This window comes from Chamaea fasciata, unplaced genomic scaffold, assembly GCF_029207755.1.
Source record: "Chamaea fasciata isolate MVZ Bird 193981 ecotype frontalis unplaced genomic scaffold, bChaFas1.0.hap1 SCAF_11, whole genome shotgun sequence".
Taxonomy (NCBI): Eukaryota; Metazoa; Chordata; class Aves; order Passeriformes; family Sylviidae; genus Chamaea; species Chamaea fasciata.
The window spans coordinates 2,193,499-2,209,419 of record NW_027094096.1 but is presented as its reverse complement, the minus strand read 5'-3'; the positions used below and the strand labels follow the sequence as shown (position 1 = coordinate 2,209,419).

The 15,921-nt window shown below is 49.5% G+C and overlaps 3 protein-coding genes across 3 annotated transcripts; all 3 read left to right on the top strand.

Moving 5' to 3' along the window:
* Positions 1-386: 386 nt before the first annotated feature.
* Positions 387-1,382, top strand: LOC136295438 (G-protein coupled receptor 35-like). The gene has a single exon (XM_066193956.1). The coding sequence runs from the start codon at positions 387-389 to the stop codon at positions 1,317-1,319; it is 933 nt and encodes a 310-aa protein (XP_066050053.1). The 3' UTR covers positions 1,320-1,382.
* A 3,249-nt stretch (positions 1,383-4,631) lies between these two features.
* On the top strand, positions 4,632-8,908 carry LOC136295289 (G-protein coupled receptor 35-like). Its single transcript, XM_066193779.1, has 2 exons — positions 4,632-4,745; positions 6,354-8,908. Exon 2 carries the CDS (start codon positions 6,366-6,368, stop codon positions 7,305-7,307), a length of 942 nt encoding a protein of 313 aa, XP_066049876.1. The 5' UTR covers positions 4,632-4,745; positions 6,354-6,365; the 3' UTR covers positions 7,308-8,908.
* Positions 8,909-13,930: 5,022 nt separating this feature from the next.
* Positions 13,931-15,754, top strand: LOC136295288 (G-protein coupled receptor 35-like). The gene has a single exon (XM_066193778.1). The coding sequence runs from the start codon at positions 14,022-14,024 to the stop codon at positions 14,955-14,957; it is 936 nt and encodes a 311-aa protein (XP_066049875.1). The 5' UTR covers positions 13,931-14,021; the 3' UTR covers positions 14,958-15,754.
* The last annotated feature ends 167 nt before the right edge of the window (positions 15,755-15,921 follow it).

Sequence of the window (15,921 nt, the reverse complement as noted above, 5' to 3'; positions counted from 1 at the left end):
ATTTTACATCATCTGCACAGCCTGGCATGAGGGATAAGTGTTCACATTGTCACAGGAGGTGCCCACTACCTGTGGGGGCTCTTCTAAGTGCCATGTTACCTCCTGCCCTCACACACTTCAAGATCTCCCTATTTAATAAAGGCTGTCTGCCATGTCCCATTGGAAGTGTGCCCTGAGACACTCATAAAGTGCGTGAACGTAAACAAGGCTTGACAAAGGATGACACAGGCTGACTGAGAAAGACGGCTCTGTAAAGCTCAAATTCACAATTTTAACAAAAGACATATATATTTGTATGTGCTTTTATTACAGCTACAAAGAGGTCTTACCATGTCTTTTCCTGTTTCAGGTCTCAGAACATCATACAACCTCTGTAATTCAGGACAATGAACGTGTCCAACAACTGCAGCACCACAAAGGTAGAACTGCATCGCCATGTTCGTCTCGTTGAATTTGCTCTGTACAGCCTCATTTTCTTTTTTGGAGCACTATTTAATGTCCTTGCCTTCTGGGTGTTCTCCTGCAAGATGAAGAAGTGGACAGAAACCAGGGTGTATGTAATGAATTTAGTCTTTGCGGATTTCTCTGTCATCTGCACCTTGCCTTCCATGGTTTATTTGCTCTGGAATGAGTCGGCCCAAGGGGAGCTCTGCCAATTCACGGAGACAATGTATTTTATCAACATGTTAGTGAGCATCTACATCATTTCGTTCATCTCCATTGATCGGTACATTGCCATTAAACACCCTTTGAAAGCCAGGACCTTCAGGTCCCCGTCAAAGGCTGCTCTCCTCTGTGGGCTTCTGTGGGTCTTGGTGATAATCAGTGCCATCATCCAGCTCTGGCAGAGACGCGTCGATCTCTGCTTCCAGACCTACACCCCCATGCCTGCTGCTCTCAGCCTGTTGGCCATTTTCTTTGTTTTCACTCTCCCATTAGCAATCTTGACCTTCTGCTCCACAGAAGTCATCAGGAACCTCAAGAAACATCTGAACACGAATTCACCAGAGGAGAAATCAATCCAGAAAGCCATACACATTATTTCTGCAAATCTGATTGTATTTCTGATATGTTTTCTGCCAGCCTACCTTGGCCTACTTGCCAGGGTCATCATGGAGAGCATTGGAGCTAGCTGTTTCCTGCTCTGTGTCCTGAAGAACTTCTCCTCCGTGATGAGGTGCATTGCCACGTCCAACTGCTGCCTCGACAGTGTCTGCTACTACTTTGTCACCAGGGAGTTCCATGAAGCCTTTCTTCAGCCCAAAGCCAGCACTCAAAAAACAGAGGTGACCCACCCCTTGCAGATACAGCCTTGCTAAAGGAAAAAGGGGAACAAAACCCACCCCCAACATCTGCAACATAAAGAGGAAATACAGCGTCAGGGCTACAGGTATAAGTAGTGCTCTTTTTCTCTAGCAAGTTTTTTGTTAGGTTTAGAAATTTATACTCTATGTTTCTAGCAAACAAATAGGTCACAGAGATGTGTAAAAGTGTGTATGTTAACGTGTCTCCATTCCACCCTCCAGCACCTACTTGTCACTCTTAGAGGAAGACAGGTGAGCCATGTACCTCTTTTAGTTCCTTCTGCAGCTAAAATCTATTGATCCTTCTTGCCAACATGTACAAATGTATATATCGCGTTTTACCTCACTGTGTGTTTCAGGTTGTTTGCATTATTAAACTGATCCCGTTTCTATCCCATTCCTTTGGCAGGCTGGGTTGGGTGGCTGCTCAGTTGTTCTAAGTACATGTCCCCACAGAAGAGCCTAGGCTGTCCCAACCTCCCTCCCCTTCAACTCAACAGGTGTGAGGAACAGGTCAGACAGGTGTGAAGGAACACTTTTGGGATGAAAGCAGCACTTGTCCAATGCCATAAAGGCACAAAGTCCAGATTTCAGAGCTGAGTCCTGCCAGCTGCCCTCCAGCTGCCCTGGCACAGAGACACCTCCTCAGAGCAGCCATCCCTGCAGGGCTGTTCCTCCCTGCCACAGTACAGCTGGTCTGTAGCTGGACAGATAAATCTGGCTGTAATAAGAAACCAGATTTGGCTCTCCTGGTTCGATAATCAAGTCCCTGGGTGAACAAGGATAAGACGTATTTGAACTCAGACAGGGACCCTCAGCCAACCCTAGATGCAGACACACCACTGGCCAGAGATCTGGGAGGAGAGAGATCCCAGCCAACTGGGTATCTAAACCTGGGAAATTCAAATCCCTATAAAAAGGGCAGCCATAATAAACTCACGGCTGTTTGCTGAGGATTCTCAGCATGTTTCTGTCATCTCTGTCTCTGACCAACTACCCACATAACACCTTCCACACACAGGAAAGCCATTTCACTGCTGCCTCAGCATTTGCCACCAGGCTGACCCCCAGGGTCACCACAGCTCAGGCTCAGTATCCCCTCAGCTGAACCCAGCTGGGGCTGACTTTCCTCAGCCTGCCCACATTGACACCCCTAACAGTTCCATCAGGGAAGTGTTTTTTTTTCCCTGAGTCAGCAGCCTAGAAAAGTCAGGGAGGAAGGAAGTGGATAAAGGCTTCCTAGAACTGGCCTTTTTCTAAATGCTAAAAACACCCCAAATGGCACAGAGTCTGCCCCAGCAATGCTCAGAGTATTCCACCAGTCAGTGTGGGGGAGTCTTTCCTGCCCACAAACACATCTTCCCCTGATGTGATCTACATCAGTCCTCGGTGAGCCCACAGCTGTTGTCACCCTTGAGAACCTGTCACCTCCTGCGCTGGCTTCTCATGGCCTGGTTTTTGGTAGTGGGGAGGCCACAGAGGTGGCTTCCGTGAGAAGCTGCTGGAAGCTTCCACCATGTCCAGCAGAGCCAATCTCTGATGGCTCCAAGGATGGATTTGCTGCTGGCCAAGGCTGGACCAGTGAGAGAGGTTGGTAATGCCTCTGTGATAACAGGTTTAAGAAGAAAATCAACAAAGGTGGACACAGCATTTTGTAGCCAGAGAAGAGGAGGAGATGAGAACATGTAAAGGAAACAACATGGAGACACCAAGGTCAGTGGAAAGGAGGGGCAGGAGGTGCTCCAGGGGCAGAGCTGAGATTCCTCTGCAGGCCATGGTGAGACCATGGTGAGGCAGCTGTACCCCTGCAGCCCATGGGGATCCACAGGGGATGCAGAGATCCACCCACAGCCCCTGGGGATCCACGGGGGATGCAGAGATCCACCTACAGCCCCTGAGGATCCATGAGGGTTGCAGAGATCCACCAGGATGCAGAGATCCACCCACAGCCCATGAGGACGTGCCCACACCAGAGCAGGTGATGCCTGGAGAAGGCTGTGACCCCATGGGATGCCTGTGGCAAGAGGGGCCCTGCTCCCAGGCTGGAGCAGCCTGCCCTTGGAGCACTGCACCCCGTGGAAAGAGAGAGCCACGCTGCAGCAGTTTTGGGAGGACTCTGAGCCTGTGCAAGGGACTCATGTTGCAGGAATTTTAGGAGAACTGCCGCTCATGGGAGTGGACCCACTCTGGAGAAGTTCATGGAGAACTGTCTCCTTTAGAAGGGGCCCCATGGCCTCACAGGGAAAGGGCTCCTCTCCCTGGGCAGTGAAAGAAAAATCTCGGTGATGAACTGACCAAAACCTCCATGCTCTGTCTCCCTGCAGTGTCGGTGAGGAGGAGGGAGGGGTTGGGAGAAGAAATGATGTTTTAAGGACTTCCCTTCTTTCTTATTATCCTCCTCTGATTTTGTTAGTAATAAACTCACTTTGTATCTCATAGATGAGCCTATTTTGCCCTTGGAGTGTTTTCTCCCAGTCCTTATCTCATCTTAGGAGCCCTTTGTTAATTTTTCCTCTCCTCTGCCCAGCTGCAGAAGGGGAAGGGGAGTGAGCAGCTCTCGTGGGTGCCTGGTGTTTGGCCAGTGTCAGACCATGCCAGCTCCAAACACAAGAATTAATGGGACAAATCCTGAGGGAGTCAGTGTGGCTCCTGTCAGCTGGCTCACAAGATGGGATTGGAACTGCTGTAGCCAGTGGACAGCAAAACCCATCCAAATGTCTGTGAACTACCACCGGGGCACGCTCCTAACCGTGTTCCTGAAGGTCCCAGCGCCTCACTGCCACACTGGAGGGCAGGGACTGTCATTCCCTGCCTTCCCAGCGATGCTGATGGGCAGAGTTACACTCCCGGCTGCTGTGCAGGGGTGAGCCAGCCCACGACATCTGCCACCTCGCAGATGACAGCGGGTCCCTGGGCTCTCTGTCACCCGGTGCACAAGCACCGGTTGTCCCCTCGGAAAGGTCCCTGTCCCCGTCCGGGGCACCCTCTGCCCCCGCCCCAGAGGCTGCCCAGCCTGCCGGGCTCCCCGGGGAGCCTGCAGCTTGCCAGAAGGGCCATTTGCAACCATTATGGGTTTGATTTCAGAAATTGTTTTCCCGCGACTGAAAAGATGAAATTTTAATTGCCGGGTTGTGCGAGGCGAGGAGGGGGAGCGCACTCTGGGTGGAAAATCTGACGGTGAGGCTTTGAGCTGGTGGGAGTGGGACAACAGAGGGCACCAGAGCCTCCAGCTCAAGAAAAGCCGGGGATAAACGAAGCGCTGGTGGAGCGCAGGAGCTCATTGCTGGTTCGGCACCGCGGGGCGGTGACAGCCCGGGGACAGCTGTGCCCTGCGCCGGCATCACCTGCGGCCGCCGCCGCTCCCCCGCCCTGCCCCGACACTGCGTGCGCCCGGCTGCCTTCCTGAGGACCCAGCCCACCCGCCGGCCTCTCACGGAGCAGGTAAACGCTTGTCCTTGTCCCACGGTGCTGTGTGGCAATGTGCTCTGCTCGGCCCCTCAGGGTGTGCTTTTCTCACCTCTGCCTGGGGCTCAGCCAGCGCCGGGTGCCCTGGCTCCCTCCTGCTTTCACAGCTCCTCTGTCCCTCTCTTTTGCTGCCACGTGCCATTCAGGGGGGTCTTTGGCCCTGGCTGCAGTTTGCATTAGTGCTCCCTCAGGTGTGGGGACACCTGGCCCCAGGCACACGGCCTTGGGAGCTGCCGCCAGCTCTGCCTGCGCGGGGGCTCGGTGGGGATGGCATGTCCTCCCCAGTGGGCTCAGCTGCCCCTCAGGCCAGTGACACGCAGGCAGAGCGGCTTTTACACTTGCAAGGTGGCCACAACAGGCTGCCAGGGAGCAGCTGCAGCATAGGCTGAAACCACAGAGTGGCCAAAACCTACGAGGCTGAAAGCCCAAGAGCGCTAGGACACAGGCTGTGTGTTAGTTCCTCCATGAATTCCGCCCTAAAAATGACTGTACGCCTGTGGTTCAGTATTGCCATGCCGCTTCTGGTGCTAGGACAGGTGGTGTGCTTTCCTCTGGGGTCGCCTGATCTGTCTCACAGTCTGACAGTTCACTTACTTCACGCAATCATGCATTTTCACTACAATTTACGTGTTGATGTTTAGAAGCTGCTGACTTACACGGCTATGTTTTGGTTAGAGATTTTAGGAATCTGGGCATTTTCCATGCCTGGCTCACTGTAAACACTTCCTCTATGAGCTGCAGACAAAGTCTGGTTCAACCTCCTTGCTGGTGACAAATGCCCTGAAATCGTTAAAGGAAGAGTAGGAGATAGTCCAAGTTCTCAGATTCATGTTTTCTGCCCTAGCAAAATTTTGGCTTCCTACCTTTGAAGGCTGAGATCAGACACATGTGCTCACTTTCCCTTCTTTCTCTGGAGTCCTGTTATCTGCCAGGGCTGCTGGTACCCCTGCTGAGCTGATCCTCCCCAGCAGAGGAATGGATTTGTGTTTGGGGGCACAAATCCTGCCCACAGCAGGCACCCGCTCACCCAGCAGCCTGCAGCAGCATTTCCCACTGCCCCTGGGAGCAAAGTCACTGGGCTGGAAGTGCTGGCAAGGCCCAGAGCAAACCCATGGGCTGGCTTCAGCAGCTAAGCAAGGGCTGTGGAAGGAAAAAGGGGAATGCTGCCCAGGGCAAATGGGGAATGCTGCCCGGGGCAAATGGGGAATGCTGCCCAGCTCTGATGTGGGCTGCCCTAAAGCCAGTGGCTCTGACAACCACAGCAGAGGCAAAGGTAACAACAAAAATTCTCATTCTGCTTTGCTATGACCCAAACTGTTCATACCAGGGGTGAAGGGACGGTGAGGCAGGCTTAACCCTGCAATAGCAGCAAGAAAAGGCTGTCTCAGTGGTTCTGTCATAGCTGGCAGTGAGTGAGAGCGTAACTTTGATGGCTGAGGGACTGCTGGTGCTGGTGAGCCACTGAACCCCTCCAGAGACTGCCCACATGAGCAGTGCAGGGACACGAGGAGCTGCAGGGCCATGAGAGGGGGGCACAGACCCTGTCACTGAGCTCAGTCTCATCCCTGCACTTTTTCCTTGCAGAGACAGCCCAGCATGGAAAACTGCACTGAGATTGAAGCACAGAGTACCATTGTGCTGCTTCAGCTGTTTGTCTACGTCCCAGTGCTCGCTCTGGGGATCCCACTGAATGCAATTGCCTTCTGGGTCTTCTGCTGCAAACTCAAGAGGTGGACTGAGACCAAAGTGTACATGATCAACCTCATCGTGGCAGACAGTTTCCTGCTCTTCACCCTGCCTTTCCTGCTATATTTTACCAAGTACAAACATCCCATAGACGAGCTGTGTTTAGCCATACAAAACATCTATTTTATAAACATGCCCATGAGCATCTTTATCATCACCCTGATTGCGATTGATCGATATATTGCAATCAAGTTCCCTCTAAAAGCAATGACTCTTCGATCCCCACTGAAATCAGCTTCTATCTGTGGCTTTCTTTGGATATCACTGATAATTTATTCTCATTTGTATCCCACACGTGACAATAACTGGGAAGGCTGTTGTTTTCGGAGACAATCTGTTCAACCTAGGTATTTCTCTTTATACTACAGTATCTGTGGGTATTTTATTCCCTTAGGGATCGTGATTTTTTGCTCAGTACAAGTCATCAGATGTCTGAAAAAGAAGATGGCCACAAGCCCCCATGAGACAAAACTATTCCAGAGGGCCGTGCACATTGTTTCTGTGAATCTGTGTGTGTTTGCTGTCTGTTTCTCACCTTTCCACATCTCACTGCTCTTGCGGTATGCAGTGGGAGTTGCTGGAGCTCATTCTCTGCTGCCGGGAATTGCCACCTTTATTAAGATCTCTGTGTGCTTAGCAAATTGTAACTGCTGTCTGGATGCATTTTGCTATTACTTTGCAGCCAAGGAATTTCCAGAGTTTTCTTCTATGCTCCCCAAGTGTATATTTATGAGGTCCAAGATGAATCAAAGCAAGGAGTCACAGCCACCTGTGGAAACAGTGATGACATAAACAGAGTGCAGTGCATGGCAGGTGTTGAGTGCCACAGTGCTGCTCACGTTTGGAGGCACAGGGAATGGAAGCACCTGCAGTGTTTGCAATCATTGTAGGTATAGGCATATGTACAAAAACGGGAAAACTCCTCCAGAGGGTGTGATGTTAACTTGAATTCTGTCCTGCTGTCCTCAGTGACTTGACTCCAGCTCTGACTACTGTCTTGTGTGGTTGCATCGCAGCTCGAGGCGCCTCCTGGTGATAGCTTGTCTTCTCAGCTTCCTGGCCCTTCACTTTCAGTGTCTTCTGACTTGTAAACCTCTAAAAAAATTTCCTCCTGGGTCTGCAAGCTCAAAGTCTGCTCATGTAAAGTTAGAGGCAATTAACTTCCTTAGTGACAACTCACATACGGTTCCCCTACAAATCAGTCACTGTGCAGTGACACATGTTTAGACCACAGTCTGAAACCATTGACTAGACCCTGGTCAAATAAACGCGCAAAGGACTGTTCCCAGCACGGAAAGTGTCCCATATCCTAACGTTAGATCCACTGTTTTGTGGCAATTCTTTGGGAGACAACACAGTGGAAGCTGCAGTGAGCAACTGTGCCATAAATACGGATGAAACTACTCGGGTCATTCCACTGCTAATTCATCCCAGTTTTCTCCACTGGTGTATTTTCTAAAGCTCTGGAATTGCTGATATTTCACTGCAAGCAGAGCTAGCGGCCTGTGTGTGTATGTGACCAGTTTAACCACTGCACACTGTTTAGCCCTTTTTCTGCCTTCTAAATTCTCCTTTCAAAGACAGGAAAAGATATGGGGGACAAATAGTGCCCAATCTTAACAACCATCTATTGCTTAAGGACACGTGTGAGTGTTGTCACCCCTGTAGCCATCAACAAATGTGCTGCAATTAACCACCCTCAGAAAGCAAGAGGCTTCTTAGCAGACATCTCTTACAATGCAGGCAAGTGGCGTTCAGCAAGGGGAAACACTTCTACTTCAGGAACAGCCTGAAGAGGGCCTTCAAAAACATTTTTGAACCTAGGATTTCCTTCTGAGACCTTGCATCTCCTTGCTTCTAATGAAAGCCTGTCCAAAAAGATTATTATGATTGTTTTTTGGTATTTTGAAAAAAGAGATGAAGATTCATATCAACCTGGTAACCCACTGTTAATCTAGAAAGCAAACAACTTGCTTGTTGCTGCAGATTCAGTCATGCTCATGTTTTCTCCCAGGTAACATGGAGAACTTGTTCAATTTCCAGTGGGCTCCAGATAGATCATCTACGCTGAAATACAGAACAGCAATGCTGTTATATGTGTGGCCTCACATCTAGGTCTCATAAGTGTTCCTTTTTTCTCAGTATAGAAAGGAAATTAGTTGACTTCACAATCCCTGTCATCATTAAGATTTTTTTGCTGCTTCCACTGAATGCTGTGAAAACAAACAAAAAGAAATCCATACTTTTGCAAGTGAAAATAAAGGTGTGTCATAGTGATATATGTATAAATGTAATATATGTATAAATAAATATTCATTTATTACCATTATACGTCAAAGTCCTCTACGCTTAATGCTAAACCTATGCTGGAGACTGGGAGAAAAGGCTTTGCTACCGAGATATAAGATCTGCCTTACAGCAGGGTATTTAGCAGTGAAACCAAAAGATGAGCAAGGAACTTTCTGATTATCTGAATGTATTTGTTCTACCTTGGAGAAAAATTATTATCTGGTTTATATGTCAAGTTTAGGATGGGTTTCTGGCATCCTCCTTCAGTCTGAACAAAGCCTCAGTTCCCTGAGTGCTCCCAGTAAATGGAATAGATGAGTTATCAGACCCTGGGCCACAACAAACTCCTGGCCACCATCCAGCACTGCAATCACAATCCAGGAGGATGGCGACATGCTTATCCCCAAATCTTTTCCATTTCCTTGCACAAGAGCCTGGGGAATGGTAGTGGGGACCAGCCACAGATGCCAAAGTCCTTCAGCTGCCCCAAAGAGCAAGACTGAGCCACTGCATTTTACCAACATTTCTGCAGGATATAAATTCCTGTCCCTTTAAAGAAAAAAATGTTAATAAAGGTTTTCACTTCAGGCTTAAGAGGAAAAAAAGCCCCCAAAACCCCCCAAAAAACCCAAAACAAAAACAAACAAACAAAAAAACCCAAACCCAAAAACCACACAAAGAAAAGCCTACAAAGTAATTCAGAATCTTGTTTTCATGTGAGTGAGTGAGTGAGTGAGTGAGTGAGTAGCCATCAGATATAGCATTCTTGGCCCCCCTGTGCATGGAAGGCAGGGGCTGGCACAAGACAGTATTTTGCTGTTTGGAGGCATTTGGGCAGGCCTGAAACCTGAGTTTTTACCAGAGGTTTGAGCTCCAGGGGCTGAAGGACACTACAGGGGAGCTGTGGGCGGGGTACAGCTTCCAGGTGTTGGAGGCATCTCAGATTTCGTTTCCTTGGCACAGGACAGCTCAGCAGCCTCCAGGGAACTCCACAAGCACTGAAGCAGCATCAGGCAGTTGGGAAGCATGGGCTTTTCCATGCCCTGCCCAGGGTGTGTACACAGATACTCAGCTGGTCCCTGGTAAGGGGAGCAAACTTGGGAAAAATGACTTCATTACCTGAAGCTGTACTTGGAAGATTAACCCCCAACGTGCAAATGGACCAAACTTCTGGAAGTGTGAAAACCCGTGACCATTGTCCATTTTTGGGTGCAGCCCCTGGGGAGGCTTCATCTGCACTAAATGTACCTGAAGGCCCTTCAATAAATATAACTGCCTTTTATTTCCTTAATTTTGTCTGGCCTCTGTTTTTAGGTAGCCCAAAAAGGCATCACTGCAGGAGTGTGGGGAGGGCTGCAGCACAGAGAGCCCTGACAGGGTTTTCTGTCTCAGGCAATTCTGTGCGGGGCTGGGGAAGGGGAAAGGGGAAACAGCCCCAACAGCCAGGGCTGGTTGCTGTGTGGGGTTGCTGCACTTAGCCTCAAACTGCCTTTGACATGCTAAAAGTAACATGACATGTTTTGCTCTCAACCCTACAGTTCTCTTTTGGTCAAGATCTGCTATTGCAGCGTCCTTGCACCATCATTTCTTGCCGTGAGAAAGGCAGGAAACAAACCACATGGGGCAGGGCCAGGTGCTGCAGGGCAGCCCAGAGCCCTGTGTCCCTCTCCCGCGTGTGCAGATGGTGCCAATACCCCTGCCACCTTGCCAGAGGCTCTGCCCCATCCTAACATGCCAGCAGCTGCAGCCAGCAGGACACAGGGATGCAGGGGAGATGGAGATTTTCCCTGGCAGGGAAAGGAGGCCGGAGCCCATCAATCTGTCTGTCAGCAGGCCACACCAGTGGTTCTTTACCTTACAGAAATATTTTCTCCCCCTGGCTACTTTCATGAAGAAAATCACAGGCAGAGTGTGGTGGATGGTGGTGTCAGTGCAAGGTCCTTCGGAGCTGCAGGCAGCACTGCAGCCTGTACAGGCACCGGTGCTCTGCAGTGCTGCTGGAATACCCTGGAGTGCCCTGCCCCAGAGCTGCCAGCAGGAAAGTGAGAATGCAGCACAAGCGTCACCTCCACGGCGCCACGCGGTGACAGCACTCACAGGGCTGAGGCAGGCTGAGAACTGCAGAGGCAGGGGAAATACGGAGTCACTGGTCTGTGGCAGGGCCGAAAAAATCTGTGACTGCATGGAAGGAGGGAACCGTGAGCACCTGCAGGCGAGGGTGGCTGATGGGGAGATGAGGTGGAGAGAAGGATGGGGATCCTGAGGCTGCTGTGGCCAGGAATCAGGCACAGATCCAAGAGCCTGAGCAGGAGACATTAAGCTCTCCACAGAGAGCACTTTATCCTAGCTTTGCCCGCTGGTAGCTGGTGTTGAGTTTGCTTTGACTCCTCCTGGTGAACCTGCTGCTCACAGCCAGCTGCTTTGTGCCTGGTGACGTGGCTTCTCCCTCTCCTGAGACCTCACTGGGCTGATGAGACCCTCATCTGGCAACCACAGCACAAAGCTGTGGATGGGAAGCATCACACTGGAGAGGTGCTATGGGCGGAGCCCCTCCTGGCACGATTTTGACTGCTCGTGGTTTATACCTCTAGTGATCACCTGGACACAGACAAGAGGAGGGTGTGAACAACACTTGAGGATGATGCAAAATTTTATATACAGTAGTGAAACTATCACAACCCAGAGGCTGGATGACTTTGAAAACTAAAGTACCAACAAGGACCATGACATAAAAATGTTGTTGGCTGGGGATCAGTGAACTGGGCACACTAATATGTGAGTAACCACTTGTAAGCGTCCACCAAGGAGCAGCCCCAAGAAAGGCAAAAGCAGTCCCTGGAAAGTCAGAAGTATGTAATATATTCTGACTACACTGGCATGGAATTATTCTCAAGGGCTTGTGATGTGCAGGCAGACAATGCAGAAACACCCCAGAAGCTGCTCTAAGATGACCTGGAAAGTGAAAAGGGGAAATATGTTTGCCCAAGACAGCAATTCAAGGTACCAATATCAGGACCTTTTAGCCCATTAATCAACTTGTCTGAGCTTTTCTGGTAAATAGGCTGCCATGGGGAGCCCAAGAGCAGCCCCTGGGACACAGGCACCTGCAACCACAGAGCAGTCACAAAGTCAGCAGGTCACAGGGTCATGGTGCCACGTTTTCTCGGAATTGCTGGCTGAGAACAACTATGGAAGACAAGGGAACTACTGTGATTCAGAGTGAAACACCTCACAATAATCACAGAACTGCCTGCAAACCACTGCCCTCACCTCTCCAACAGCTACACGACTGTTAGGGCTGTTCTGTCCCAGGGCTCAGGCAGTGTCACAACAGAAGCCGTTCTTGCTCCAATCCCAGCAGGAGTGGCACTCTGGAAGGCAGAGAGAAGACCTCAGGACCTTCCAGGGCAATGGATCCCCTTCAAGCACAGTCTGTTGGGTGAGGAGGGTCAACAGGCACTGTCCAGTTTGACATCAGGCAATGGAAGGTACAGCAAAGGAAAAACCCAAAACTATTCCACTGCCAGAGGAGCTGCTGCAGGAATTCATGGCAGACAAGTCTTTCACCTTCCTTCAGGACTATTGCAGGCTCCTCAGTCAACAGGAGGTGGTACAAGTCACACCAATGGTGATGACAGAGGAAGCTCTGCCCTGTGTTCAGGAGGAGTGCGGGCGCTTTCTCGGCCAGCGCTGCTGCTCCCACAGCCACCAGAAACTGGTTATCAGAGACACCTCCTGGTCATGTGCGAGGAGCCCCGCTCGTCCTGCCTGCACTGCGCTCCACGGCTAGGCTGGAGGAACTCGCTCTCTCCAAGGACACCAAGAGGACAGGTAATTTCTCCTGGCTATTTACTGGCACTGTTAGTTGAATTCTGCAAGGCATTGCCTTTCCCCAGCCATGGTGGGACCCCAGAATGGGGATGGAGAAAGAGAGGGTTGGAGCCAGTGTATTTTCAAAGGTCCATTTTGATACTGACCACATCTCACACATTTTGAGATGCTTAAGGGCTGTCTCAGCCTTTGCTAGATCTTTTCTCCCTGTTACGATCTTCCCTTTCATCTTATGGGCTCATAATGCATTTCTCATGTCCAGAGGACAGAGCGGCTGCAGCTGTCTGCTGTACCACATTCCCTGACCTCTTCAGAAGTCTCCTGGCATGATTCCTCTGCTGCATGATTTTCAAAGCTAACCGAGACCCACAGATGCACATAAATGCTGCAGCACTGCCTTATGTTTGCTCGCTGGGGATGCTTTTGAGAGTTATGAACCTTCCCCCATGGAGCCACGTTCCCCTTGCAGGGAAAACCCAAAGACATGTCAGACATCCCGGGTCTTTTCTGTCCATGAACAGTTGCACCTAGAACGTGCCTCTGCATTAACTCCTCCAAAGCTGGAGGGCAAACTGCAATTTTGCCCTTGGATCCAAGGTGATAAAACCACCCACTAGACCAAACATAGCTCACCTCTTCCACGTGGCTATTGATGACATTCCTGCCATGGCACCGGTGAGTCTCTTTTGTCTTGGAATTGTGGCAGTTTGCTGTAATGCTTCTGAGATAAAGACCAGCTTTGACAATCCTTGAAAGGCAGCGGGCAGACCCAGTGCTCCGATTCTCAGTGCAGCCCTCAGAGTACAGAATTTGATGGGAGCTCAAACCAGTGAGAGATACACTAATAAGAGGTACAGTAATAATTGCTCATATCACTAATGAGAAATGATGCAGAGACATCTCAGGACTGAGGGAAAGGACAGCTGTCCTTCCTCTGCACATCTGGAACATTTTAAGCTGTGAGGACACTAGCTGGCTTCCACTGAGCCCTGCTGTAATGGAAGGGATGAGACCTGGGTTTAGGTATCCCCTTCCCATTATCAAATGTTTGCAATGGCTCACATAGCTGCTTGCTGCAGGATATCTGCTGCTGCCTCATACAAGTCTGAGCCAAAACAGGGGCCCAAGCCCTTTTCCTTGCCACCCTCCAGGAGCAGTCTTCTCTGCACAGGACCCAGGGAGAATCTAAGTTTTTTTCTCTTTCACAATTGATCAGGCTTGTGTCCCTGTCCCTCTTCTTCCCACTAGGTACCCTGCATCAGGTTTTCATGGCTGGTAAAGTCCTGAACTCTCTCCATTAGAATTAATCACCGATTCAGTCCAGAACCTCTCTTGTAAAAGGTTTAATTTGCTTTTGCAGGAACTGTACTTTTTGACAGTCCCAAAATGAACAGCAGCAGCTGCAATATCACAGCCTATGAAATGTTTTCACTTGTCCAGCTGTGTGTTTATATCCCAGTTTTGGTTTTGGGCATTGTGCTGAACGTGTTGGCGCTGTGGGTGTTCTGTTGCAAACTCAGCCAATGGACAGAAACAAGAGTATACATGGTCAACCTGGCTGTTGCTGACTGCTTGCTACTCTTCACCCTGCCATTTAAAACTCTGTCCCAGTTCCAGCACCTGAAGGTAGACGGGTGGTGCCTGGTTCTGGAAGGTGGCTATTTCATAAACCGCTTTATGAGCATTGGTATCATCACCCTCATCGCCGCTGATAGGTATCTGGCAATCAAGTACCCTCTGAGATCCAAGGCACTGAGGTCGCCACTCAAGGCAGCTCTTGCCTCTGGATCCCTTTGGATAGTCATCATCTGTGAGACCTCCCTCATTAAAAACTTTGAGGACCGAAGAGAAGATGATTTTTGCTTTGAAAAGTCTTCCGCGACACCCTCGGTGATCACGCTGTGTGCCACCATTACAGGGTTTTTCATACCCCTGCTCATCTTGAGTTACTGCTCCATACAAACCATTGCAGAGCTCACGAGAAGGAAGAACGAAAACTGTCACAATGAAAAGCTAACCAGGAAAGCTGTCTACATTGTGTCTGCAAACATGGCTGTGTTCATCATATGCTTTTTGCCCCTGTACCTCGGGCACGTCCTCCGCTTCATCGTGGACTCCATCAGCTCCGACTGCGCGGCCATACAGAGCATCAACGACTTTGTGCACTTCGCCTCCATCCTCGCCAACACTAACTGCTGCCTGGATGCCATTTGTTACTACTTTGTCAACAAGGAGTTTAAGGAAGCATCTTCCAAGTTAGCAAAGTCCAAATGTGAGGGCAGTGAGGAAGCTGAAATTCAGCTCCAAGATGTAACACATTAACGCAAAACACATACAGCACACATTTTATATTTGCTGTGTTCAACCGGGACTCACTCGCAGGGTTTCCCACTTTTATACATAGTGGGATGGAGGGACATTCTACTAATGGGAAACATTCAGATACATGATTCAGCTCTGAATCAGACAACCACAGCGGCCCAGATTCTGATCTAATGATCTAGACTGCCGCTGACAATTCTCTGCCTTAACACAAATTTGCATAAAATGGTCGTTTTCCCCTGCCAAAAATCCCCTGTCTTTCATTTTCCCACAAAACCCAAAAGAAGCATGGGCAGTGGTAAAGCATTGGGTTTTGTCTCTCATCCCCACCTCGGACCGGTGTTTGTGCCGCCGTGAAAAAAAAATAGGCTATTCCAAATACCAACAAATTAAAAAAAAATCAGAATGAAACCATGCGAAGAAAGAAAGGAAGGATGGTGTTTCTGTAAGTCACAAACATACTGGTTTCTAGTTGCTAATAATGCAAAATCCTGTAAGAGGCATGTTTAGCTTGCTTTAAAGAACTTTACAGCAATGTAACAGCTACAAAATGATCATCATTACAATACAAGGTCAGAAGAAATTGCAATTGCTTGCTGGGGGAAAACTTTATATCAAAAATGTTTGAGTCAAATGACATCAAAATTGAATAAAAGAGGTGGTACAGGGTAGTGGGAACAAGGATTCTGTATTAGGACTCTATTCAACCTTATAATGTAAAGGATTGCCTAAAGAAAGTGGTAACAAATCTGTTCCAAAGAAATCAACCTAAATAAAGTTGTGTCACTAGCATGGAATTCAGTGTCTTAATGAGTTAAATGGAAAATGTGGGAGAGAGGGTTGAGGACCTGCTGTGCTGTCTGTCCAGGAGGGACAGCTCCCTGTGGTCCCAGCCAGGGGCACTGGGTATGAGCTCCAGCTGGGACTGGGAATTTCTAAGGCAGAGCGGAGCGTCCCACCCCGT

Coding starts and splice junctions, on each gene's coding strand:
- LOC136295438 (XM_066193956.1), top strand. CDS start 387: ATGAACGTGTCCAACAACTGCAGCACCACAAAGGTAGAACTGCATCGC.
- LOC136295289 (XM_066193779.1), top strand. CDS start 6,366: ATGGAAAACTGCACTGAGATTGAAGCACAGAGTACCATTGTGCTGCTT.
- LOC136295288 (XM_066193778.1), top strand. CDS start 14,022: ATGAACAGCAGCAGCTGCAATATCACAGCCTATGAAATGTTTTCACTT.